Genomic DNA, 26,754 nt, shown 5'->3' with positions numbered 1-26,754 from the left:
GGCGGGGGGGCCGCCTGCCGCCGCCGCATCCCCCCGCCAGAGCCGCCAAGTCGGTGCCCGGGGAGCAGCTGGGTCCTTGCGTTCCGGAGGACACAATGGGCTTTATCCCGCAGGGAGGTCTTGGACTGCGATTCCCACCCCGAGTTTCGGATTCGTGTCACACGCCGGCGAGGCCCCGAGTTAATGGAAACTCTCTGTCTCTCTGCAGATGGCTTTCCGGATACCGCGATCCGCGCTGGGGATAGCACCCGATGTGGCCATTCATGAGCTTTGATTTCTTTCTCTCCACGTAGAGTCTCCTGCGTTCCATTTCAGTGCGAGCGGGGAGGCTGGCTGAGTGAAAGGCTGCTTTTGGGATCTTCTGTGGGATCTACACTGCCTGGTGTTGGAGGGTGGAAGCTTTGTGCTAGGGAGTCGTTCTTCCCTTTCTTCTTAAGGAGTGGAGAGAGCTTTCTCTTCAACAATGATGAAAACCGAAGGCAAGGGGGAAAGGACTTTAAGAAGTGCTTCTCCACACCGAAATGCTTACAAATCTGATTTCCATGCTATCAAATGCTCTTTTGATGGTGTAAACAATCCTGATAATGCTTCAAACAAAACAGGCTTGCATCAGAAGCTGAGCACCTCTTCCAATGGAGGGGGAAGTGACCCACACAGTCGAGGCAGAGCTGCCACTTACGGCAATAGAGTACACAAGATCAAAAATATGTTTTTGCAAATGGGAAGCTCTTCCTCCACAACCTCTTGTGAAAGCAGTCCACCTGCTGAGACCAAACTAATCAGCCGGGCCATGGCAGCAGAGTATGGATCTTCTCCAGGTAGTCCATCTTTTCTCATTGTTCAAAAAAATAATCTTCTTAATACAACTACCAGCCCCAGCAGCGGTCCTGTGGATTCACTGTCTGTGTCTTCTGCTGCTGACAAAGTCATCCGTAGCAGCGATGAGGCAGACTTGGACAAAGTTGCCCTGGCAGAAAAATTTTCAGAGACCAGGAAGCTCTTTGAGAGAAATATAAAGCAACGGAGCTCAGTGGATAGGTATTCCCCCAGCAAATGTGAAAGAAGTGAAGATAAGAGGAGACATGGTTCAGCTTCTGATTGCAGCAATGTGGTGGACCACTTCAGTTTTAATACAGAAGCAAGTCTTCCAGTTGCACTGGAGAAAGCTGAAAATCAAAGTAATGAGGAGTTGAAGCAGCAACATTCTAATAGTGGTTCCAAATCTTCCCTCCTGAATGCAGGGCCCATTTCTAGGAGGCTGGAAAGCTTTCTGGGTGACAGTGATACTGAAGAATCCAAAGAAACTTCCAAAAATGATAGTTCTCCAAATCAGGACCCTTTGAGAGGCCAGCAGAGTTTGAATTCGTCTGCTGTTGCTGAAGGATGTCTGGAGAAGGGTGCATTCCCCAAAGGGCCTGGAATCTGCAGAGATGAGCTGAGCAAGGCACTTGGAAAAGACAAAAGAGAGCAACTGGTACTTGAGACGAGCCCGTGGAATATGGGCAGTGTGCGTGGTCAGGAGGCTCAGCAGACATCAGATAATGTTTCCTCCTGGGTTTCTCCCACAGAGGGGGCTTGTACAGAGCTGGCTGCACAAGATGAAACCTCAGGGCATGAAAAAGAAGGTTTGGAGAAAGATCACGCTGATCAAGAGAATCAGAAGCTCCTATGTCATGTACAGGAAGGGAAGAGAAGCGACTATGCCTTGGAAGTGGTAGAAGAGTTTATGGATGGCAGCAAGACCGACTGGGAAGAAGAAAGAGATGGGATGTCTGTAAGAGATGGTCCAGTTGCACAAGTACAGCGTGTAGTAGAGCAGGAAGAGGATACTGAAGAAGAGGAACAAGTGTTGGAAAAGCAAAGTGAGGACTTCAGTGATCTTGGAATAGAGAATGCAGCTTTTGCTGATGACAGGGATACAGAGCCAGAAAACCAAGATCCTGAAGGCAAAGAAATTTTGGAGAGAGAGGAGGAGTATATGTATGACAGTGAATATGAGGAGTTTCCTGGACTTTCTGAAGAGGAAGATCCAGAGCCAGACCGAAAAGTCAAGTTCTCAACAGCTCCTATCAAAGTAAGTACATTTGAATTTTCTTTCTTTTTTTTTTTTTTTTTTAAATTGTTTTGCAGTCAAAAGTACCCAGGAAATAGATTTCGTGGGTTTTTTTTTTAAACTTCTAAAAACCATTTAAGAAGTGTAAGTTTACAGGTTGTATTCAACACCAAGTATGAGAGAAGTTAAAACTTCAGAGAATTTATTAATTAGTCACAAGTGATTTCTCAATTACCGCTGCTTCATAAGATAGTGTAGTGAAGCACATAAGATTTTACTTGCTGGACTTTTTCAGGAGCATAAATCTTTTAGGAGTAGATACAAACACATGACCTTTAATACTTGCCTTCATTTGTTTAAAATTGAAGCATTGCATTAGGAAGGATTATTTTCAGTTTTCCTTCTGGCACAAAAGTTTTAAAAAAAGCCCCAAACAAAACAACAAAACCCCCCATAGAAAACGTTCATATTCAACTTCAGATTCGTTTATGGAATTAACTATAAGAAAATATTAAATGACTGGTTCTTGTATTTTAAGATTCTAGAATTTGCTCCAATAATAACCATGTGTACATTGTTTGGTTTTATTACTGATTGGTACTAAGATCTAGGAGTGTTAACATGAGTGTTTTGGAATTATGAAGTTGCAGAAGTAAAAGTTAGAGAGCAGACTGGATAATGAGGAGTACTGTAAGTTATAACTTTAACAAATTAAAAAGATTTATGTGTCTTATCTTCCCCCACCAAAAGTACTCACAAATAAGTCAGTCCACAACTCAAGCTAAGTTTACCCATAGTCTCTTGCAGACTTGAATTACTCTAGTCTTTCTTAAACTTTGGAAGGAGAATTGGGAGACATGGACCAGGACGGAATGGGAAACTGTCCAGGCTTTCCTCAGGATACTTCTCTTTTACTATTACATGAATGAAAGATATCATCTTTAATAAACAGCTTTTACACTTTGTTCGTAGAGAGTCAGGGCTCACTTTTACTGGTCAGAGGGATGTAAAAATTTTGTTGACTCTTGAACTTCCCAGAGTAGAAAGCTTTAATTTCCTAGCTTGCTAAACACACACCGGTGCTGTACCCCAGAAAATGTTTTGACTGTGGCAAAAAAAATTGGCAAAATGTGAGTTTTGTTGCATGTGGGTTTTTTTATAGTCTCTTCGAAGACAGGCTGACTTTATATGGCTTTCTTCTAGTTGATACTGCTTTAGTGGTGACCTGGAGCAGTGAAGGGGAGAGTGCTGCTATTGAAAACTGCATAATGAGTCTGGTGAGGGCTGGGAGAGAGCCGGAGGGGCATCAGTCCATTTCTACATGCGTTTGTGCACTCAGTATCTGAGCAAAGTGCCGTGTAGAGTCTGCTGTAAATGTGTGTTGAGTGACTTTCTGCTGTAGGCAGGGTTTTACTGATCATTGCTGATACCCTACTGAAGCAGTGGCTGTTAACAGACTTCAGCTTTCTCTGCTATGTCTATTCCACATATAGATGAAAGCATTAGTAGAGATCTCAGTGCCAGCTGTGATGGAAGCTCTCGTGTAGACAAAACTCAGGTTTGGTAACAAGCACTGTTCAATTATAGCTGCTCCTCTGAAAGCCGCAGGAACCAACCTGTCTCAGATTATCATTTACACAACGGAGAGATGAACGGTTAGAAGCAACTGTTACGAGTTTTCAATGAAAAATAACATAGTTCTTGCCATAATGCCCCACTTGGATTGGCAGAATAAACTGTGCTCAATAGCAATATGGTCATTGAAGATACTTTTTAAGGCCCTTAAATTGAAGCTTGTGACACTTGCCTTCCTTTATCCCTTTTTAGTGAAACTTGACTGTATCTTTCCTATATTGGGTATAAGGATCTCTTTCTGTATGTCATTTTCAGTAGGTTTCCCCCCTTTGTTCCTTTTGCCTAAGCAATGATTTCTGTTCCCATGTCTACCATTTTGCTTCATGTTTTCTATGATCCTTAGTGGGAATAAGTCCTGGTTACATGGGTTTTGGGTTTTCTACTCTGTGAAATAAAGAATTCCAACTTTTTTTATGCTTACCCAGAATTTTCTTTAGTTGTGTATTTTTAATATCTCAATAACCTTTTAGAAAATCGCAGTTTTGCCTCACAGAAGGAAATGTCCCTTTCTTCATAGATTTTGGTGCATCTTAAATTGGAAGAGAAAAAAATCTTAAGTGGTAGCTAAAAGATTATTTCTGGTCCCCACCACGGCTTTGAGCAGTGCCATAGTGAGAAATGTATCATAGTAGCTTCTTTTTTTCAGCTTTATTTAGACTAACAAGTTTGGCTAAAATGTGAGTGCCATTTTCAGACATTCATAGCCACGAGAGAAGGTCTGTGATTCTCCTCCTCACAGATGCTCCTGAGCAAGGCCAGGCTGCCCTTGCATTTTTGCTGCTTTCATTCTGCACCTCTCTAGTGATTACAAAGAAACCGTCAACATCTCTTGCGGTCGCTGTTTAGCAGGTAGAGTTGAAGAATTCAAAACGTTCAGAATGTATTGGGCAAGAAAACGCACATTCTCAGATCTTCAGTGTTCTGCAGTGATGGAGCTTTGACCATTGTATTTGAAATACACAAAAGGGAAGTTGGATATGTCTGTAGGTAATGGATAGAACTTATAGGCACCTTAAAAACAGCATTTATGCTGCTGCAACAAAGAGAACTTGATTGAAATTTCTGTTTCAAAGCTTCTAGTCTGTTCTAAAATTGGCAAGGCCTTTGAGTAAAATAAAAAGACTGTGGAGCTCCCAGGGGGTATATAAGGTAGCTAACACTGTTAGCACTGCATCTGACCCGTGATGGAGATCCATAATTGTTGACATCTGTAGGAGGGTTTGAGAACATAATTTGATCTGATAATTTCAGGAAAGATGGAACATAATTACACAAATACTCCATTATTTTGTGTTGCCCTGTGCCTGTGAAAGCAAGCACAGATGAGACTTCTAAAAAGAAATGTTTCAATTCCATAGAAGCTGTTGAGAAATGACATGTGGGATTTCTCACCTGCCACGGGTGACCAGGCTCTCTAAGTCCTGTTGCTGTTTGATCATTCCAGACCCTAAGGAACGTTTTATCTCAGTTCTTGTTTCTCCTGGAGTAGTTTAGAGAGTGATACGTATGTACAGTTACTAGCAGAGCTTCGCAGCCTGGGTGTGTGTTACAGTACATGAGCAGTTTTTAGTCTCTTGTTGCCACAGACAAAGCCAGTAAGGAATGTAAAGAACACTTAGCTGTCCAAGGTGTTTGCCAAGGAACTGAATTTGCCTTTGTCTTAAAGTTTTCTGAGTAAACTGTGTAAACAATCAGCATTACACACAATGCAAATAACATCAGGTAACTCTGCTGTCACCCCTTTACATTTCATTTTGCCTTTGTACTATAGACATCAAACTTGCTTTCTGTTATGTTATTACCTTGAAAGGCTTTAATTAACATAAATGTAATGACTGAGTGCTGTTTGGTATTTGTAATTTTGAAACTTTCTGTTGAGAAAACAAATGCTTGTTTTCAAATTGATTTCTTGAGATGTTTTCACCTCTGACCAAGTCGAACTTTGTTCTCAAAACTTTTAATGGCACAGTGACTAACTTCTGCAATGATATTTATGATTCTTCGAAATTCTATAGCTCAGGTAAGCTGAAAAGATAGTACAGCTGGTGTTTGCTGTTTGCTTCTGTTCACTTATCAGTGGTATCTAATTTATGTTGCCTGGGAGTGTCTCTTCCCCGCTTTTTGTGACTAGTAATATATTTTAAGATGGTTTAGTCAAGAAAACAGTTTTAAAAAGTAAACAGAACAACCCCCAAACCTTCATATTTTCACAGCTGAGCATAAATTTATTTCATAAGGAACCTGAAAGCAGTTTCACAGTTTGTGTGTTGACCTAACCAGTCAAGTTTCAGCTGCTTCTGAGAGTATGGAAATCCTGCATAATATTGCCATTTGTCTTGCACATCACAATAAAGCTGTTTTATGTATAGCTGGGCACAAATGGTAGGGTTGTTCAGCCTGTCCTACTCTTCAGCGTTTTTAGTACAAAACTGCTTACTGTGGAAGTTAATGAAGAACTAAATGAACATAACCCTTGAATTAGATTTCCTGTATGACAGCACACTTGCAAATGCCTATAGGAGATGCACAAATTTTCTAGATCAGTGTGTAGACTCTTGAATACTGTTTTAAGACAGTGTTGTAGCGTAGTGCTTCAGCTTCCTACATCCTCTGATTTTTGAACTGTTCACTTGTGTACTTAGGATGTCGTACACAGAAAGGGATACAAAATACACTAACTGCGTGGAGATACCCAAACCCTGTAGTTTCTTTGGTAATTGGAGAATTGATGGCTGGTCAGTTGTTTGTCAGCCATTGCTCAAGCACTTCAGTAAAATACTTCTGTGGCATTAGAAACAAATATGTAATGTTGGTGAGGGTTGATGAAGGAAAATAGAGATTTGATTTGAGACTAGAGTTAAACAAAATTGACTTATGTGTGGGAATTAATCTTTTTTTTCTTGACACAAATAATGTGTTTTTCCATTTTACTTTGGGATCTTTTCCAATGACTGTTTGTTTAAAGTCATAGATTTTAATTGTTTTGAAGCTCTGTTTATCAACATTGTAACATTTGTAACTTAACATCAAAACAGCTTTTCTTCATATTTTCATCTCAGTCTCTCCACAGTACTTTTCAGTGACTTTTCACAAAAAATAATCTTGTTTTGTTCTGCCTGCATGTGAGAGCATGGCATTCCCGCAACTTACACTGAACAGTATGAGAAGTTAAAAACATGGGTAATAACTGGAGGAAGAATGTATTTTCACACACATACAAAATCTTTTTGTGGGTTTGGGGTTTTTTTGAGAAAAGATAATCTTTAAACCCTTATTGAAAGTTCAGTATTCATATAAGTTAAATGTTTATTAAGCCTAAGTGCATTTAATTGCATGTATAGGTTTACCTGTGTTACAGAGCTCTGTATCGAGTATTTCTGATACCTTTATGGTCCTTGTTTTTTGATTCTATGGTGGTTGTTCAGCTCTCTGGAAAAAAGCCTGTCCTCACTCTTTCTCTTTTCAGTCCCTCCAGCTTCTAACTTCCTAGCAATTTCACCTGGATTTGACAGGAAGGAGAAAGGGGTTTTTAAAGGTGTTTTGAAGTACAGATTGGTTTGTGGAAAATTAGCACTTTTATCAGAGTTGCATATTCATGGACTCACTGATGACAGGGCTGCAGCTTAGTTTACTTGTTCTTTTTGGCTTAATGTTAGCTGATCACTATGTATGCCCAGCCTGTGTTGTCTTTTGCTCTGAGAATAGCTGTGGGGAACAGGAGGGAGAAAAGGAGATGAATATGAGGTACTTGAGGGTTTCATGGAAGACAGAAGAAAAACTGAGGAGGTGGTGGAGGTCAACAAAGATAAGCAAATTTACAGGAGACAAGTTCAGTAGCTCAGCAGTTAAGTTGCTGAAAGATTCAGTGTCTTTTTTGATGATAATTACTGTTATTAGCATGTGAAAATACATAACCTAGCCAGGTAAAGAATGAACAGGCAGTAGCTGAAACTTTTTTGTAGTTTACCTGTGGAGAGATGGAAAAATAAATTATCCCTTTCCATATAATTCTAACAAAAAGGAAGGTGAACACTAAGAAGGACATCAGTAAAAAGATGCTTGCCTGTATTTTCTGAGTACGTTTTGTAATCTTGTGATCATGAGGATCGTGCAGAGCTTTTTATGGGGTTCTTATATTTTTATTGAGTAGGAAAGTATTATGCAATGGCAAATGCTTTAGATTTATTTTTCAGACATTTTCTTTCATCACTCTCTGTTGTGACTTGGTGTAGTGAATTGACCCTTTTTTTTAGATCTGGGGTATTGATGATTGCTAATGACAGTATTAATGCAGATTAGTTAATTGAGTTGATCTGGTATGGAAGGGTTATTTTGTTGTTTCTTCTTAAGGTCTTTAGAAAACAGGTGGACTATTTTTGTGTTCACTGCTGTTCTTTTAAAATTCCCCATACCGATTTGCTTTCTGTTTAGATTTGGTCCGGTCAGGATTTTTGTTTTGGTGAATACTAAATAAATACATGTGTATCTGTGTGGATCACCAGGCGTAAACTGTTGGTACCAAGACACCTGTGAAGTTTACAGAGGTTCATAACTGAATCACTCTCTTTATATACAAAGTCTTTCAGGAGCTAAGATTTTTTTTTTTGCTCCCTTTTATGTAGTATTATGAGTAGTTTTTGCTTCTTCTGGTCATATGTTACTTATTTTGGAGCCTTTCAGTCTTTTTGTCAGTCAGAGAGCAATGCCACCTCACCTTGAGTTGCTGGAGGAGTACAACCAGGTCATGACAGCTCTTCTTCTGCAGATGGAGATCATGGATTATCTCTGAACTTCTTCTCTGAATATCTGAAATGAAATAAAATCAGTGCTCTGAATCTGAACGGATTATTTTCTTTGTCTTTAATATTTTTTCCACTGGGATTTAAAAATTAAATACCTGAAAGTGAATGTTTCTCCTTCTCGAGTAGGTAGCATAACCTGACTGAAGTAGATACCATATTGTCTGTGTTATTCTTTAGCAGGCTACAGTGATTTAGCTCCTGAAGTGAAAAACAGAACTAAAGAATAAATTTTACTGGTTGTATTGAGAATTAAGTAGAGACTTATGGGACTGGTAAAAAAACTGGTTTATTTAGGATTACATTGTCTATATGAAATTGTTTGTTTTGTGTATCTGAAGCAAGATTGCACTTTTGCCTTTCTGTAAACTGACTTGGTTGGGGTTTTTGATTAAGTCATACAGAGCTGCAAGAACAAGGACATAAGTGTGCACAGCCTGCCTGTCCACCTGCTGGGTAACAGTATAATGGTTTATAATACCAACCTTTAACAGTTGCCAACCATTCTGAAAACTTTTTGAAGAAGAGTAAAGGTGTGAGTATTTAATAAATAAAATAAAGCAAGGTATTTCTCTTTGCTGCTTCTATCATTATATAGCATGAATTGAGTTAAATTGGATATATGCAATTTTTACTTAAAATATACAAAGTAGTGCTAATAAAATACTAACCATGTGGCTTTTGGAAGTAGAGGGAAGAATAAGGTAGCGGTAACGAGATGTCTGCTTGAACAGAAGAGGGAGATTGTAAGAGTAAACTGTAAGGTGTACATTATTGTTCAGTCCTACCTCCGTGCTACTATTTCAAATGATTATTCATAGGCACTTCACATTTTGCCAGGCATCACAAAGGCCTCAATTTGGAAAGCTGAAACTGTTTGCTATTGGATAATTTTCCCTGAGCTTTAACTTGTGTTTTGAATGTTTGGCTTCATGGAGTTTCAGTAAACTGGCACGTTCGAAGCGATAGCTTGTTTCAGAAGCAGGTGAACCAAGGGGTGTGGTCCTGTCTGGGTGTGCTCCAGGCAGGGCATCAGTAACACTTCAGGGCCTCTCTCAGATGTTCGGTGTTGCTTTAACTGCCTGTGCAGGTGTTGTGAGGCTTTCCAGCAAATACTGCAGGATTACGTGAGAACTTTAAAGTGATGTTGATGTTGCTTCCATTCTAATTAGTTGGAAGCCCTTCTGGGTAGTTCCTGATTTCCTAATCTGACTGTTTAATTACTTTTGTAATGTTCTGGTTTTCATTAGGCACAAACAAATCTATATACTTAGAAATGAATGTTGGGAGTGGAGGTCCTTGGACTGTATTTTATTACTCTCTAGCACTTTCATGCAAGCACATGGTAAATTAGTGTTCGTCCTCTAAGTAATTAATATTCTTCTAAAACTAACATCATACCTAAGTAGACCTTCTTCTGTTCTGTGAAGAGTTTGAAGTATGTGAAGGTCATTGTTGTTTTTCTGTGATAATTCTATTTTCTGTGTTAGCACTAACATGCTATACGAAATTTTTAGTTCTGTAACAGTTACAGGAACTGAACAGTAGGATCTTTTACACAGTAGGTTGTGTTGGTGTTTTTTGTGTGCTGGTCTTGAGGATGGCTAGATTAGCGTCTTCATAGAAGATGCAAAACCAATTTTTGCATTCAAAAAGTGATTAATTTTTCTGGTGTGAAGAATGCAGCTAATTTTCTCTCGAGATAAATATATATGCTGTTCAAGCACTAAGCATATTTGAAAATTTACTCTTATGTGCCTTAACAATTCAAATAATTCTTAAAAATTCAGCCCTCTGTCAGAACTGTTTTGGATTCAAATTAATTGTATCCATTCTGAAGGAAGAAGGTCCTGAGTGAAAAAAAAATTTTTTTTTCAGATAGCATTTTGCCATTTATTAGCTTGACAGGATCCAAAAGTTAGTAATGTTAGGGTAACCTCCTGGATATATAACAAGCTACAGTAAAAGGTTTGTGAAATTCACATGGTTTCCACTGTAAAATTCATCTGGTTTCCCCTATGCTGAGACAATAATTAGTGTTTGCTAAAATATATCTTTTAAAAATACCAGTTGCACATTAATAATTTTACAATCTCTAGCTAGCAGTGGCTTCTGAATAGTAAGATTAGAATTTCTTTTGTCTGTAATGCATTAGATTTAGTGACTAAACCCTGCCAGGCACGGTGCAGGGATGGACATGTTTAGCTTTCTCATCAGTCTTCTAAACTGTGAGCTTGTATTATTTATTATCCACGTTTTAACTGTGTTTAAATGTTACTTTTGCTGCTTGGCAAGAACAGCTTGCTGACCAGTTCTGTATTTTCTATATTAATATCAACATTTTTACTTTTTCTCTCTCATAAAAGATGAACACAATGTTATGATTCCACATGTACACAATAAAAATTTCTGTCTTCTACCCTTGACTCTTCAGTCATAGTTTTTATAGTTTGCTTTTGCTTTTCTTTCTGTTATTGCAGTGTTTGGCTTCTGGTTATAAGTTTTGCGTTTCCTCTGATCTTTGTAAATGGATGCTTTTCCTCAGGATTATTTTTCTGAAGTTTAGAGAGGGGTGTGTTGTTACTATTTTGAAATGGGGCTATATGCTTTTAGTTGTGAGGTTATGGTTTTTAGAATGTTATCCAGATGTTCTCATACACTTGTCATCTGTCACTTTAAGGCAAAAGTATAAATTCTTTCTCTTAGTGGATTCCTCAGAATTGATTTCAGATAGGCTTTTCATAGAAAGCTAGTATGCATAAATATTAGTAGTCTTCATTTGTATAGATATGTTTATGCTATTATTTTATTAATAACAATTATAAACATCGCTGACATCTAAGGGACCACTAGTTTTAAATTCTATTATCTGCTTCTGGCAGATGAGCAATTCCTATGATCAATTTTGTATAAAAATGAGCAAATTCCATGAGACTCCCAAGTACAATTCTATTACTTTTAAGCTGGAAAAATAAGAAATAATTTTTAGAATTTCCAGGGATATTTTAATGCTGGTGGCCCAAGAATTGCAGAATACATAATACTGTTGTTATGGTGCAATTTTGCTTCCCCAGATTCCAGCACTTTATAAATTGTTGTGCAAGGAACTAGTCATCCCTGTGGTAATGTGATTCTTCAGTAGATAGTAACTGCTTGCATCATCTTCTGCTCTGTTAGACCACTGAGTTGTAAAGAACTAAGAAAATACAGTTGTTGCTGTCTCCAAAATGAACTACTGCCATTCTCCACATTTTGCTCATTCAACCATTTGATAGTTAAGAGATCTTTTTAAAATTTAGTTGTACTGTTAATACTAGATTATAGGTATACTAATTTATACATTTTTTTCATGCCCTGGTATTTGATTTGTCCTCAAGAAATTAAATATTCTCACTAACAAGTTATTATTTGTCTACTCATGAACTTCCTTTTTATTATTAGTTTAAAATTGATCTTATTATAATTTGACTGTGTTTTTGGAGATACTGCTTTTTCTATTGGGATGAAAAGTAAACAAACTAGACTGGTCTTGTTCCAAAGAGAGAATAATGCTTCATGAAATGCTTCTGCTGCATATCCTGTTTAGTGATTTGGGGCTGAGGAGGGTGATTGGTTTAAAGAACTTGGCCACTTTTTTTCTGATAGTGATAGAGTAAGACCATTTAGATGGTTTTCTTTGTCTGTTTTGCAGATTTTTTCTATAAAGTTCATGGAAGACATACTGTAAGTGTGACCCTTGTCTTTCTGTGTCCAGTTGTTGCCTACTGGTGTCTGTATGACAGTCACAAGGAGTTTGTTTATTAACCTTTATGCAAAGCCTTTATGCAAGGCTTCAGAAGAACAGCTTTTAAGGAAGGCTCTTTTATTGTGGAAGACATAAAACTTCTGAGAGTGGATTTCTTCCCTTTTAGCCAAGTGGATCTAGTCTTGCTTTCTTGCTGGACTGACTATATGGCCATGCCTCATTTCTGGAGTAGATGTTTTGCAGGGTTTGGGAAGAGTTTGTGACACTGATCTCCAGTTGTAGTCTGAAGGTGAAGCAGTAGGCTCCTCGTGGGAAATACTGAATTATATTGGTTGCTTTTTGATAATGTTTCAATGACCATTTTTCTGTGTCTGAGGCTACTGCTCTGCCGGGCTAAAGGTGTATACTAGTGAATGTAAATTCACAGGGAAAATGTTGATTACAGTTAGTACTGTTGTATTTACATAATTACAGTTACCTGTCTAGGTAGGCTTAGCAGAAAATACAACAGTTGCAAAAATTTAGTAAGCCAGTGTAAATGAACTTCGTGTCAGCGCTGCATGTTCTTGATTAGGGGGATGGCTGCTGCAGCTGCAATTTGTGTTTTTTGTCTTACAGTGATGTTGAATAAAACATTCAGTGCCTGCAAAACATTTAGCAGATAAACCTTATTTCTTGAGATAAATGAGGGTGCTATATTATTTTTCCATTTTTTTCTAACTTATTAATGTAAATACAATTAATGAACATGCTGATATGTAAGATTAGCCCTGTTACATGTAGCTTATTCTTCCTTTATAGATTTCTGTCTTAATTTGTGTTGTTTGTTTATCTTTTATTTTTAACAATTCAGAAACTCAGCTGGAGTGATTACTAAAAATAGTAATGTATGTAGCAAGGCATTTCCTTTTCCTGGGAAACTGCATGATTCCCTTGCAAAATGAGAAAACTACATCTGTTTGAAATGCTGCAATTGGCAGATGGTATGGGGGAGGGGAGAAGAGAGGAAGGATTTGGTGGAATGTAGTCATAAAAAATAAGTCACACGATATCAAAGAGGAGCTGACTGATTTCTTTTAACTATTTGGTGCATTTGCAAGATAAAATCTGTTAAAATAATTGTTTTGAAACTTTTAAAATGTTACTTCTGTGCAAGCTGGAAACTGTCTGACAACAGCAATATTTATTAAATTGATGGTTGTTTAGAAAATGAGATCTCTGAAAATACCACTTTAATTTCCTTACTGATTGTCTTTAAATTATATGATGTTTGAAAGGAGGTGAGAAGAAATTTAAAAAGTTTTCTGTTCCATTTCTTAGGTTTTCAGTACTTACTCAAATGAAGACTATGATAGACGTAATGAAGAAGTTGACCCTGTGGCAGCCTCAGCTGAGTATGAACTTGAGAAAAGGGTGGAAAAAATGGAAGTGTTTCCTGTGGAAATTGAAAAAGGTGCAAATCAAACCTTGTACATTTGCAAGAGATACTATGGGAACAAAAGATAAAAACATTTTAAACTGTATATTCCCTGAATTTAAGTCTTCAGTTTTTGAATGTATGGGTCTAGGCTTTGACTTGTGGCTAGTTCTGGTGAATTTAGTGAGTGTTAACTGGATGGGCCTCTACTAAGTGCAGATTGTCATACTGAATTGAAGTTAGGAAGGCTACAGGACAAAAAAGCTTTAAGCAGTATCTATATATGAAATACGTTCTATTTTTTTTCTCTTTTTTTAAGTGGATTTCCATTATCTTTTGTGTTGAAGGACTGGGAACGCTTTGAAGGAACTCAGTACTGTTAATTGTTACATCGTGTCGTGCAGCTAATGTTAGATTTTTGAATCCCTTAGGTGACAGGGGTCTGGGCATCAGTATCATTGGAATGGGAGTTGGTGCTGATCAGGGACTGGAAAAACTAGGTATTTTTGTAAAAACAATAACAGATGGTGGAGCTGCTCAGAGGGATGGACGGTGAGTTTTTTGTTGAATTCATTATGCTTTTTACAAATTTCCAACTGAGCCCAGTTGCTTTCATTAGATATGCTGAATACTGTGAATGAAAATACACATTCACAGTATTCAAAAATACAAAAAATACAAAATCTGAATGCAGCTGAGTGAATATTACATTCCTGCTTTATGTTAAATTTTTAAAAATGAGTTGTTTATTATAGGACATTTTTGCTAAGTAAGTGTAGATCTGCTGACAGCACATAGGAGAAACATTCAAAATGAGCCCATGCGTAGAAGTACCACAAAATCATGTTGACACCCCAGAACACCTATCACTGTGTAGACACCCCAGAACACCAATCACTGTGTAAATTGTATAAAAAATATCAAGTCAAATGCTGTGTAAATTTTAATTGGTGATTTGCATAGTAGCAGAGGAGACTGTTTTTAAGCAATGAATTTCAATGGACTCAGAATTCATCATTATAAATACTAGTGAGTTTTAAGTGATGTTTGTCATGTCAAAAATACTTCAAGCCAAAATACTATTGTTTAACTGATAGCTAAGTATTTTTTTATTTTGCAGCATTCAAGTAAATGATCAGATTGTTGAGGTTGATGGCATAAGTCTAGTGGGAGTTACTCAGTTCTTTGCAGCCACTGTACTAAAGAACACCAAAGGCACAGTGAGGTACGTATGTTTTCTGTGAAATAAGAGTTTCTTTTTGTCATTTTTCATTCATGGAGATGACAAAACCATAGTATGAAAATTCTGCAAAGATGTTGTAGAAGGCAGCAGTGTAGCAAACTCATTTCTTAAGCATGTGTTAAGATTTTTTGCTGCAAGATAATTTGGTTTTTTTCCTGTAGGTTTCTGATTGGGAGAGAGAAGCCGGGGGCTGAGAGTGAAGTAGCCCGTCTCATTAGTGAGACCTTAGAGCAAGAGAGATGTCTGTACGAGCAGCACTATGTTCATGATGATACAGAGCAGGTAAAACATCGTACATGCTGTGCTAATGGAATAAATGGGGGGGTTTAATCAAACTGAAGCAAAAGGAGTGTAACACAGGAAACTTGTTAAAAACAGGAAAATACATACCTCATACATTATTGTCATCAAGGCACATGATGATCGCTTTATCACTAATCCAAAATATACTTTTTAACTGTCAGCTGTATGTGATAGTTTTGTGCAAGTCTTTCTTAGCTCTCTTTTGTGGAAGTTTGATGAAGGTGTTTGCAGGTCATCTTTAACACTTACCATAGGTATATGAAATTAAAAAGGAGTAGTAACTAGTTGAGAAAAGTTTTGTGGCTGTTTGGATTCCTTGATTGCAGGCTTTGGTTATTGCTACTACCATAATGCAAAAGTATGTGTGTGTGTTACAGAATGTCATGGTTTTCTCATTTGGCAGGATGATGACTATGATGAGGAGGAGGAGGATACATATGAGTCACATTTACATGGAAAATCTGTAGAAGTTTTTGATCTTCCTGAAAATGAAGATATTGGTTTACTACTGGATATGGATTCAGCACAGTCTCTTCTTAAATTTAAAGAGGTGTTGTAGCAGTTTCTTAAATATTCTTTGTGATGCGCTGGGGGACATCTGAACCTACTTCATGTTCCCTCTCATTTTGGGTTTGTTTTTTCCCAGCATCACCAATAAATATCTCTGGTAAATGTCCATTGAAATGTAGGTCTTCTATAATTTTTTATATCCAGTTTCCCTATGCATATTTATATTAAATGGTCTTTTGATTTAAATTAAATTTTAAAAGGCCTTGGAAACAGGCCATAGAACCCAGCCCCAACTCTGTCCTTGTTATGTCTGAGTACTGCATTAGAAAGATAGGATGCTTCTCTTAGTTCTTCTGTGGCCCACTGGCCTTTGTGTGTGTTTGCTGCCCAGTAGAATGGCTTTAGCTGCAGAGAGCATGGTGGGGGGTAGGGGATGGGACATGCAAATACACCTGTTTTGAATGGTCTTGAGTGGTGTTGTGAGATGTTCTCCAGGAAGACAAGAAATACATACCTAATTTCTTGGTTTCGTCCCTGCAGTCTTCTGAGAAATCTGCGTACATAAAAGCACTTGATTCTGTAGATAGGCATATTTTTGGCTTGGAGGGTATTTTTGTGGTGTGTTGTTTGGAAGGAATAGATTTGTAAACCCAATAGGGCATTCCAGACTATGAATCACAACATAATTGGAAATAGTCAGGTTCTCTTTTCCCAGGGTTTGTATAAAGGAGCATATTTGTTTTATTCAGGACTGTGGGATTTAGTCAGGGACTTAAATGGTACATACAGCCTTTATCATTTAGGGGTCCAGGCTTCTCTGGTAGATTTAAGTGCCTGTAATTTTCACTCTGGGAGGAGAAAAATATTCTGCAAAGAAACTGTTTTGTCAGATGCTATTTGTTGCTACATCAACTTATTTTGTGAAGGATTGGTATTTTGCAGATCTCCTAAGTTTGTTCTCTTGATAACATTGACGATGTCATTGAGGAAGTAGAAATTGCAGGCTGCTGATCTCTAGAGAACATTTACAGTTTTTCTAGGTTTGGAAGCATAGCAGCAGGCTAAAGCTTCTTAAGTGGTATATTTACTGGGGATACAGTTATATTCTCGTGTGGAATCATTACTGTGCTGTTACTAACATAATCTAAATGAACAGTCATGAATTCACCAGTTTTAATTTGTGTTTGGTGCACTGTGCCTTGACCAAAAAAAAATCCCCCCAGATTACAGATGGAAAGTGAGATAAAAGGAACAATTAATACTTGCTAAAAAAATCTTTACATTTGGCTTAAGTGTAGTCTTTTTGATTTCTAATAATCCTACGAAGATTTGTGGTGTAAAAATACATGGCTTAATCTTAAAACAAAGCCAGCACATTTATTTTCAAGTGCTGATTGTAAAAATATTTAGTACTGTTAAGGTTTTTATTTTATTCTGTGTACCAGTTTTCTTCATAAGTGCATTGCTGCCTTTTCATTCCCCTGGCACATTGAAATGTTGATGTAATCTTCTCCATTTTCTTTATGTATAGACAACAATGGGAGGTTTTTAACTACAGGTGGTTATGTACTGTGAAACTTTTTTGAGGTTTGAGTAATTTTAAAATTTTTTTTTTAATTAAAATGCCTGATTACTTCTCCTGTAACTGATGAATAATTACATTGACTTTATGCCACTCTAACAATGGTTTGAGGAAAAAGGGAATCATGGGCAAATACTTAAAACTAGGATTTTCAAATGTAATTCTGTGTGTGCTCATACAATTTTTTTCATCTGTTCCAGCTACAGTTAAAACATGCAGTAACAATAGCTGAAGTGAATCAACTGAAGGAGAAAGTAAGTTTTCAACAAATATTGTTATTGGTAGGGGTTTTTGTTGGGTGGTTTGTTTTGGGGAAATTTTTTTTTGTTTTTATGGCCACTCATTTTACCAGGAGTAGGCTGAATGCAGAAAGCAGCAATCCGTTTATGCCTCAGGCACGATCTACTCTATGTTATGCTAGACAGACATTTGTAAGCAGAAGAGCTATGCTCAAATTAAAAAGAGAAGGAAAAAAAAAACAACCAAACAAAAAAACCCCAAAAGTCACATAAAACAACAAAAAAATCCCATCCCGCAAGTCTCCACTTTAAAAGGAATGCTTCAGTATTACTGCTTAGAGCAACTGAACATAGTGGAGGACTGTATTAAACAGCTTGTAAACAAATACAAGAACATTATCAGTGGATAGAACTTGTCTTATTTGAGAATAGATTTGGCCAGACAATGGACTGTGGCTGTCTTTCTGTTACCAGAAAGTTTTTTCTGTTACCCTGTTTCCCCTCTTTCCCTCCACAAATTCCTGATCTGGTCTGGGCAAAGAGTTTTTTCCAGCTTTTTTTTTTTTTTTGACGAAGATTGGTTCAATGCCTCTGCTTATTCTGAGAAAGGGATTCTTGTTCTTTTTTGCTGCTTTTTCCACTGATGCAGATTTGTACATGGCCTTTTTCTGAAAATACTGTGAGTGAGCAGCTTTTATGCTGTTGCTTTTCTGTGTTACCTTGCTCAGAAATGCGTATCCTAGGACAGGCTGCAGTACGTTGCTGGGAACAGGTAGCAGGTGAGGAGGGCATAGTGCTTCAGTTTGCAATAATTTTCAGTGGCAGTATCCGTTGGGGTATTTCATGCACTGTGCAGTTGTTGAGAACTCCGAGAGTAGAAAGGCAAAGCAGATGAAGCTACTTGAGACAGTTCCCTTTTTGTTTTCTGACAGTGCTCCTCCTCTTTGTAGTATTCTTGACATTTGGCCCACCTGAATTTCAAAAAAGCTATTAAAAATGTTGGTATTAGTACACCTTACAACCCCATTTTTAATACAAGAAATTCTTGGTCCTTTCAACATCCTTGTTCCATTGGCAGGTGTTCTTAACTGGCTTCAAAAGCAGTGATTTCCTCAGTGTAAATGGTGTCCCCAGAGAAGAAGGCCTGGACAAACTAAGCTGTAGCTTGCCTGTTCACTCCTCCAAGGCCTCGAGAGCTTTCCATGTTAACATTGCTGTGTATAATGTGGCTGCTGTCAAGCTGAAGAGGTGGCATCCCTTTCCTTTACTGAGGGAATATTTGGTGGTTTTGTACATTAGCTCAAGAGAAGGAAACCCTGCACATGCTGTCATTTATTAGGAAGACCAATGTCATGTAAAGTTACCAGGGAAGATCAACTGGTCATGTTATCTTCATTCAAAAAGCTATTGGTAGCAAAGTAGTAGGACAAGGAAGTTAATCTTATACAGGTTAAGACTCTTTATCTCCAGTTGCCTTTGAAGGTATTCATAATAGGCCTCTCCAGGGATGTTAGGATATGCTGAGATCTTAAACAATATGAGGTGGTAATAAAGATCTTGATCATTTTATCTCTCTAGAAAGACTCAATACCAATGAGGAAGCAGTAAAAGACTCTTGGGTTTCAGGGTTTTAGTTCTAAACTTGCTTGATTAGCAAGGGTTGGAAGAGTTGATATGATTACTTTTAAAGTGTCCGGTTTTAATAGTACTGATAAGTATGTAATTATTATCAGCTATTCTCCACTTAAATATGTATCAAGAACTAATTTTTATTTCATCTTTTAGTTTAGATTAATTCCTTAAGTATTAATTTTTTTCAGTTAAAAGTTGTCGAAGCAGAAAAAAATGAGTGGAAATTTAATCGAGCCCAACTACAGCAAAACTTGGATGAAAGCAAAGAGAAAATTAAAAAGTTAGAGACCTACTGGTTAGAGGCACAAAATTTATGCAAAACAGTAAACGAGCGTCTTAAAGAGACTCAAGAACAATGTGATGCCCTTGAAAAGAAATACAACAAGGCCAAGAAATTGCTTAAAGATTACCAGCAAAAGTAAGTATCCCAAAATATCAGCTCTCTATTTATTGCTTTTATGTTTTGTACGTCTTGGGGAAAGCTGTCAACAACACGTAGGGTAGAATAGGATTTGCTTAACACACTTTCTTTTCATTTATTAGAGTTTAGGGAAGCAGTGGGCTATAAATGCTGAATTCGTCCTTACCTTACATCACCAGCTGCTGGAAAGGTTTGCCAGAAGTCTTCCTGCTGCTTTTGATTCATAGCTAAGGAAAAATCATTTAATATTTCAATAACAGCTTCTTAAAAACAACTTAGTTTAAAAGCTGTAATGCATCTATACTTTTTGGAAGGACTACTTGAAATTTGACATGAGATGCTTTTTGCTCTTTGTGAAAAACCCTCAGCTTTGACTGACTTCAGTGTTCCAGATAGAGTAGGCATCAAAGGATATTTAATAACAATGAGATACATGCAATTTAGTCTGAGTTAGGAGTTATATCTTGGAGGAGGAGTAAAAGGAATTCTGAGAAAAATTGAAAGTTTGGGGATATGTATCTAGCTGCTAAAATGGCAGCATGAAAACAGTATCTTCAATCTGTTAAAGGGTTTGTTGTAGAAGTAATATTGTTAATTAGATACACCTATGTAGGACTCCAGTGCTGTTGTTATGTGGTAGTGTCTAACTGTTCTATGTTCTTTCCTCTTAGCTAAACAAGAGGTAATTGGAAAATATTTGTAGTTGTGTCCCAATAATACAGAGCACAACCGTTGCTTTTGATAGTTGCTGTAAGCATATAATACTCTTGTTACCAGTTTCTCTGCTTGCTACTTACTTTTAAAGGCAATTTATTAATGATCTTTTGCTCTTTAGTCCATGTCCAGAAATGTTACTTTTCACAGTACATTTTTGTGCTGTTTGGTGAGCTTTTTAAAGGTCTCCTTTCCCCTCTCCTCCCAAGCTTATCCGCATGGAAGTTCAAAAGTACGTGAAGATGACTGCTAACGTGCTAGTTTCCATTCCCTCACTGTTTAGCAAATTCCCATTACTCATTTGATTGTCCCTGAAGCTTTTGCATCTGTTGTAGATGTTTTATGCTTATTTTCTGGTTTTGTATGTTATTCCATATGGTGCAGGCAAAAGCAGCTTTTGTTTCCTTCTTGTAGTCATTGTTTCTTTTTTGTAAAACTCAGCCATTGCAGTTGCTGTAGGATGAACCAAGTAGAAACTTGAAATGCAATTTATTTTCCTACAAAGAATTTTGCCATAGCTTTTGGAAGGAAAATACACTGTGTGTGCATGTATCTTTGTGGAAGAAAGTAAGATGTAATGATTGGAATCATGCATGTATTTCAGGCTTAAATGTGTGTGCAACCTGCCACTTTTAAAATGAGAGATGGTTGTAATTTTGCAGAAAAAGCATTGCCACACATCCTTTTTCTGCCCAGAGTAAATTACAGTCATCTGTATTTTCTTTTGAAGACGGTAGAAGCATACAAATACATACATCATTTTATGACATTATAAGATTAATGAATCAGTTATACCTTACAGGCTGATTTTTGTCACTATTCACTAATGGAATGCTTTTTAATAAATGCAATTGTGCATATTTCTATTTAACATTTTTCTACATTTCTGTATATTACTGTTTCATAGACGTGTATTTATTTCTTTCACCAGAGAAATAGAATTTATGAAGAAAGAAGAAGATCATTCAAAGTTACTTGAAGAGAGAGACCAGAAATATGCAGAACAACTGAAAATCTATCAGGAAAAAGTAAAGCAGTATTATATTTTGAAATAAACTTCTGCATTCTTGGAGAGTTGTATCTCACCTGAATTTTAATTCTTGCAGATTTCAGAGCTTGAAAATAAATTAAAAGCATATGAGAAAATGCCTTATGTGTTTGAAGGTGGCAGTTTATTGGAAGATGGCTGTCAAAGTCCAGGCCCATCTAATGAACAGTCAAAGATAAAAGACGACAATGAAAAAGAAACCAAATCAATAAAAGAAAGAATAAATTCCTTAGATATGCTAGTTTCTGGTAAGTTGTAGTATTTTTTTATTTGCACTTAAGGAAAATTAGGAGGAGTTATACGTGTAGAGGTTCTTTTGTTCTTAAGAGAAGTGTTGTCTGTTTCATACTGACTGAGTAAATGTTCTACCTGAGTCAATTTTCAGTACTGTTGTAATGTATTTCTTAAATGTTGTGGGAAAGAAGAGATAGATGGAGAGACAACTATTTTAACTGTTCTTCAGATTCTCTGTTAGTGAAACTAATAGTGGGACTAAAACACAGATATGTCAGCTAAAATCCCATTGATTTCAAGCTATAATTTACAGCAAACTTGCTATGACTTTTTTGTCTTGTAATTTTATGTCTAGAATATTATGAAATATCAGATGGAGGTTCAAATGAGAATTACATTTTTAAAATATGTAGTAAATTCTTACTTTGTAAAGAGTTTCCATCCTAAAGAATGAAGCTAGGAAAGCACATTCAGGGTACAAATTTTCATCTATTTCAGAACAGAATTCAGGTTTCAAGCCTTAAGACAATTACATTCTGTTGGATTTTATTATTTTTTAAATAAAGAAGTTGGGTAAAAGTATATTTCAAATTAAATAGAAATTGCTAGTGCAATGTGTAAAATAGTGTAGTATAATATAAAAAGTATTTTCGTATAGTAGTGGTTAGCAGGTAGAATAAGTCTGACTTAAATTCTGAATATTTTTCTGGACAGTGGGTTGGTGAACTTGCCTACCAGTTTTTGCTGGGGTTTGTGTTTACTTTTTTAACAGGTGTGTATTTGTTGCAGATTTTGATGCTTTTGTTGGGGATACTCCCAGATTAGACACCAGTGCCCACAAAGCAAAAGCTCAGCTTGCTTTGAAAGTAAAACGCCAGCCACCTTCTCGATCAAAGCTGAAAGAATCTCTTGGGGGTGGACAACAGACTGCAAATCTACAGGTACTGACGCTGGTAGATAGTGACGCGCTCCTGAACGTGTGTTGAGTTTTATCTGTATTTGCAATTGTAAGTGTTCATGCTTCATTCAGCCTCTGCCAAAGCACTGTATTTTTATGCTGCATCAAGTGAAAAAACCTTTTTGGGTTCATATCATTTTGTAGCACAGTTAACTTGAAGTTAGCAAAGAACTATGCAAGCTTCTTCTGTGCTATTTCTGCTTCCTGAAAGATTTGTGATACAGTGATATTATGAAATATACTAATTTGTCTTGTTATTTCTTCATCTGGAACAAGTTAGTTACCAAATTTCTTCAAAAACTAAACAGTTCTGAAATGCTTCATTATTCCCTAAGTCATCATTTAAGTTCACAAGAAGTATACCAGTGAAATGTTCTCATGTTTCTGGAAAACAGTTTAAGAATTGAGGTATAGATAGTCAATATATGAGAGAGCCTGTCATAGAATGAGAACACTGAACTAATTCAGGTAGACTGAAAAGTGGCTGCATTGAATTGGAATGGCCAAAGTGTACCAGAACATTTCTGATTTGGCTAGAGAAATATTATTTGGGATGTGCGGAAAGATAGAGGTAGATAACAGCCTTTAAAATCAACTTCATGTGATTTAGATTGTATCCACAAGTGTGTCAGTTCAAAAAATTTCTTGAACTGATGGAATTTGCGTAGCACGTATTTCTGCCCTAGTAAAAGAACAGACAATAAATGAGTATATATCATGTTTATCATAAAATCACTTTAAAATTTGTTGAAGGATGAGGATTCAGAAGATAGTGTTCTCAACAGAGAATCTTCCGCCATGTACCTGACTAAGACCTTAGAAACAAGTGACAAATTACCTCTCCTACGCCTGGATGACCCAGATCAAAAGAGTGAAAAGTCTGAGAAAAGAGAAAGCACAGAAAGTCCTCTAGAGTCAAGTCCTTCTGCTTCCACGCACTCTTCTCCAGTACACAAACCAAACAACGAAAATAGCACACCCACCACTTGTTCACCTCCTCCTGAAGAGATGACTCCAAATTCTCCTCTAGGGTATCTCAAGAATGTTAAGCAAAGAGAAGCAAAAGGGAAAGGGAAAGAAGCCAAGGGTAAGACTCAAGGATTTACTATTATTTTAATTCTTTGAGATTGAAGTTTTACAAATTTTAGATGTAATCAGTAAAGGTCCTGATGCATTTTTGCGAAACACTAACCTTGTAAGTGGCAATGTATTGAAGTGTAAGCTTGACGGATTTCATGGTTTCCAGAAAAATTCATTGTTGGCTTTGTGGTTCCAGACATTATCCAAGTGTTTAAACAAGATACAGATTCTGAGTATTGTGGAAATTACTGCCTGCTTCATCATGCCCTCTTAAGATATTTGTCACTAGAAGAAGGTTAAAGGTATTATCATCAGCCTAGTCACTATTAATCATTATTTGGTAGGAATAGTTGGCATTTTTCTTATGAATAATTGAAAAAGGGATCTAATATAATCTTTCAAATGTTTGATATTTTCTATAATCAGCTAGTACAAATGTATAAAGGCATATGACTTGCTGTCTTTGCTATACAGCATATACAAAACCATTCTTTTAATACCCTGAAACAGGATTTGTTTTATACTCTCCTTATTTTGTATTTTTCTATAAAGTCTCAAACAAAAATAGTCTTAAACCCCACTTATTAAGATATGTACCAAATACATACATGATTTTGCTTTCTTTTCTACAGTTTTTTTGTGATTGCAGAAGCAGTGCCAACTTTTTTTTTTCCTAAATTGGCCCCTGGAATTGCTAATTAATGCAGTACACCAAAGATGAGGATTAGTATTGAAAGCTTGCTCTTTGTGAGCAAAATGACACTAAATGCTGTTTCTGCTAGATTGTTGCTTTCTAACTGTATTTAAATGTCTACCTTTTATTTTATTGAATTAATCCTTTCTATTACCTTCTCACCCATTCATGTATCAGTCTATATTTTAACCTACTGTGCTGTGTTTAAGAAAGTACCTCTTCTTAAAATTCTACTCTAGAAATGGAGATGGAAACAAATGTCAGTATTAAAAGTAATTCTTCTGGTTTTGTATTCAAGTTGACAGGAAAGATAACCAACTTATCTGTAGTTATAATTTATTGGATGTTATATATTTAGAAAGAGTGGTTAACTAGCTAAAGTTCTAATGTTGATCAGAAAATAGTGATTAGATATGCAAAAAAAAAAAGTCTCTTGACTGTCCTGACTCTCGGGTATGTGAGCCTTGAGATAATCCTTCCTGACATATATGATGGTTATTTGCTGGTGGAGTGATGGGGAGTTGACCTCAGTTTTGTGTACTAAACAGGATTTTGGGTTTTTATGGTCCTTGAAGGAGTCTGTACATATCATGTCAGTAGTTGTTTCAAAGGTAGAGCTTAAAATCTACTTTGTCTCCCAAAAAGCAAACTGTATCTCTTCACAGGTAGCTTAGTTAGGAAGCACCTGATTTGCAATACAAAATGTATTTCAGTTATTTTTAAAAAATCTAGTAGCCTCAGAATTTAAAAGTAAGTACATTTAGGACTTGGAGTAGTGTGTCACAGTCCACTGAGAAGAGGTTGTGTGGTGCTTGTCACTTAATTTTGCATAATAATTGAAAAGTTCGTATTGAACGTGCTTCCTTTGGCAAAAAATTGGGTCCTGAGAGGTTGTATTCCAGTTTTGAAAATAAGAGTCTTGGAGGAGATTCAGAGTCCCAGTTGTTTCTTTAGAATAGTCACAGTTTGTATGCCATTTCCAATAAACCCAGCTTCTCAGGAGCTGTCTGCTCTCGAGGTACTGACCATCGTGTAGGTTAGGCGCACCTTCTGGAGCTGGCAGCTTGCATATGTAGCCCACGTTTGCAGCAGCTAGCCTGGACTAGCTACTGAACCAAAAATACTACTAAAGGAGCATCTATAAAACTTCAAGAGTAATAAATATTAAATGCTATATTTGCTCAACTGTTGCTTAAAAAATTAATTTATTCCATGCATCTTATACTGGTTATGTAGTTGTGTATTTTGAAGTTGACATTTTGCGAAAGAAAGAGGTACTTTTTTCTAAACCTATCATAAACTAACTTTTGTTTGTAATTAATTAGACCAAAATACTGTGTTAAACTTTACTTTTCCCTGGACAGTATAGAATTACTGCTTATCAAAAGCAATATTTTTGAATAGTTGTCAGCAGCTGTTGTGTTGCCATTTTTCAATGGCCTGGTACAGCCAGAGTGATGGGAAGGTGCCATAGAGAATAACTTTGGCTGATATGGCTGTAATATTTTCAGTTATTATGTGTGTGTGGGAATGTGAATTCTAACACTGCCACCCTGGTCTTAGTATCTGACTTACAAGCATCATCATTAGTAGTTAAAAATTGCAGGTCTTTTTAGAACAACATTTTTATTTTTCACCCCACTATGAAAAACAGAAGAAAGGAAAAATGAAGACAAGACAGTAGAAACAAATGAAGGAATGCCATCAGGGAAGTCCAAAAGGAGATTTCCAGATTTTGGGTAAGATTTTACTTGTGTTCCTTTGGAAATAAGTGGTGTTCTGTGGTTTCTTAGAGAGTATTATGTTCTCTAAATAAAACAGTGTTGAGGAAATCCAGTAATGGACCGTCAATGGACAGAGTATTTATCATCTTGAATTTGTAATGTTGTGTTGGTGTTTCTACCACGTTTTGATTTTATTTATCTATGCTTTTTTCCCCCCTCAAAGAATTTCTTAGGGTTCTTCTGGTGGTTTTGTATGAATACACCACTTCACTTAAATTGCAAATGCATGCATAACTTTATGTCAAAATCTTGTTGGTGTCTAGACTCCAATGTTTTGTCCTGCTAGGGTTATAGTATAAAATAGGCACCTGTCATGCCTTAATTCCTTCTACAATAGAGGTGGCATTACATAGGGTTTGGTTATAGGTGCTACCTACTGAGCTGTTGCTTGGAGGCTGGCAGCAGTGATGAATGCATCTTTTAATTTCATTTAGAAGGTGAGATAGTCAACAGGGGTAAAACAGAAGTGCGAGCTTCATATTACCTGGAAATACAGTGTGGTACCTGAACTCTGGGGATTTAAGAGAAGAGTTGCTACATTTGCAGTAAATCTTGCTCCTTTGGAGACAGGGGTAAAGCTTGTTGAAGCCAGCTAACATTAAAGACTTAGACTGGTACTGCAAGAAATGCATCATAATGTGTAACATAAAAATCAACTTATTT

At 36.8% G+C, this 26,754-nt stretch overlaps 1 protein-coding gene across 5 annotated transcripts in view; it reads left to right on the top strand.

Moving 5' to 3' along the window:
• LOC121670415 (neurabin-1-like) overlaps positions 1 to 26,754 on the top strand; it is a 42,551-nt gene that overhangs the window by 833 nt on the left and 14,964 nt on the right. For all 5 annotated transcript variants that reach the window (XM_042040569.1, XM_042040568.1, XM_042040570.1 and 2 more), the window contains exons 2-14: positions 209 to 2,074; positions 13,553 to 13,685; positions 14,081 to 14,201; positions 14,770 to 14,874; positions 15,054 to 15,174; positions 15,599 to 15,745; positions 17,488 to 17,541; positions 19,347 to 19,576; positions 21,225 to 21,321; positions 21,400 to 21,589; positions 22,365 to 22,516; positions 23,287 to 23,620; positions 25,962 to 26,046. In XM_042040569.1, the coding sequence (XP_041896503.1) occupies positions 464 to 2,074; positions 13,553 to 13,685; positions 14,081 to 14,201; positions 14,770 to 14,874; positions 15,054 to 15,174; positions 15,599 to 15,745; positions 17,488 to 17,541; positions 19,347 to 19,576; positions 21,225 to 21,321; positions 21,400 to 21,589; positions 22,365 to 22,516; positions 23,287 to 23,620; positions 25,962 to 26,046 (3,380 nt within the window). In that variant the 5' untranslated portion in view covers positions 209 to 463. The remainder of the gene's footprint in view (positions 1 to 208; positions 2,075 to 13,552; positions 13,686 to 14,080; positions 14,202 to 14,769; positions 14,875 to 15,053; positions 15,175 to 15,598; positions 15,746 to 17,487; positions 17,542 to 19,346; positions 19,577 to 21,224; positions 21,322 to 21,399; positions 21,590 to 22,364; positions 22,517 to 23,286; positions 23,621 to 25,961; positions 26,047 to 26,754) is intronic.

Source organism: Corvus kubaryi, unplaced genomic scaffold (assembly GCF_017639235.1).
Source record: "Corvus kubaryi isolate FWS band 111438036 unplaced genomic scaffold, C.kubaryi_AGA036_p1.0 37396, whole genome shotgun sequence".
Taxonomy (NCBI): domain Eukaryota; kingdom Metazoa; phylum Chordata; class Aves; order Passeriformes; family Corvidae; genus Corvus; species Corvus kubaryi.
Note: the sequence above shows the minus strand (reverse complement) of the source record. Positions and strands in the feature narration are given on the sequence as shown.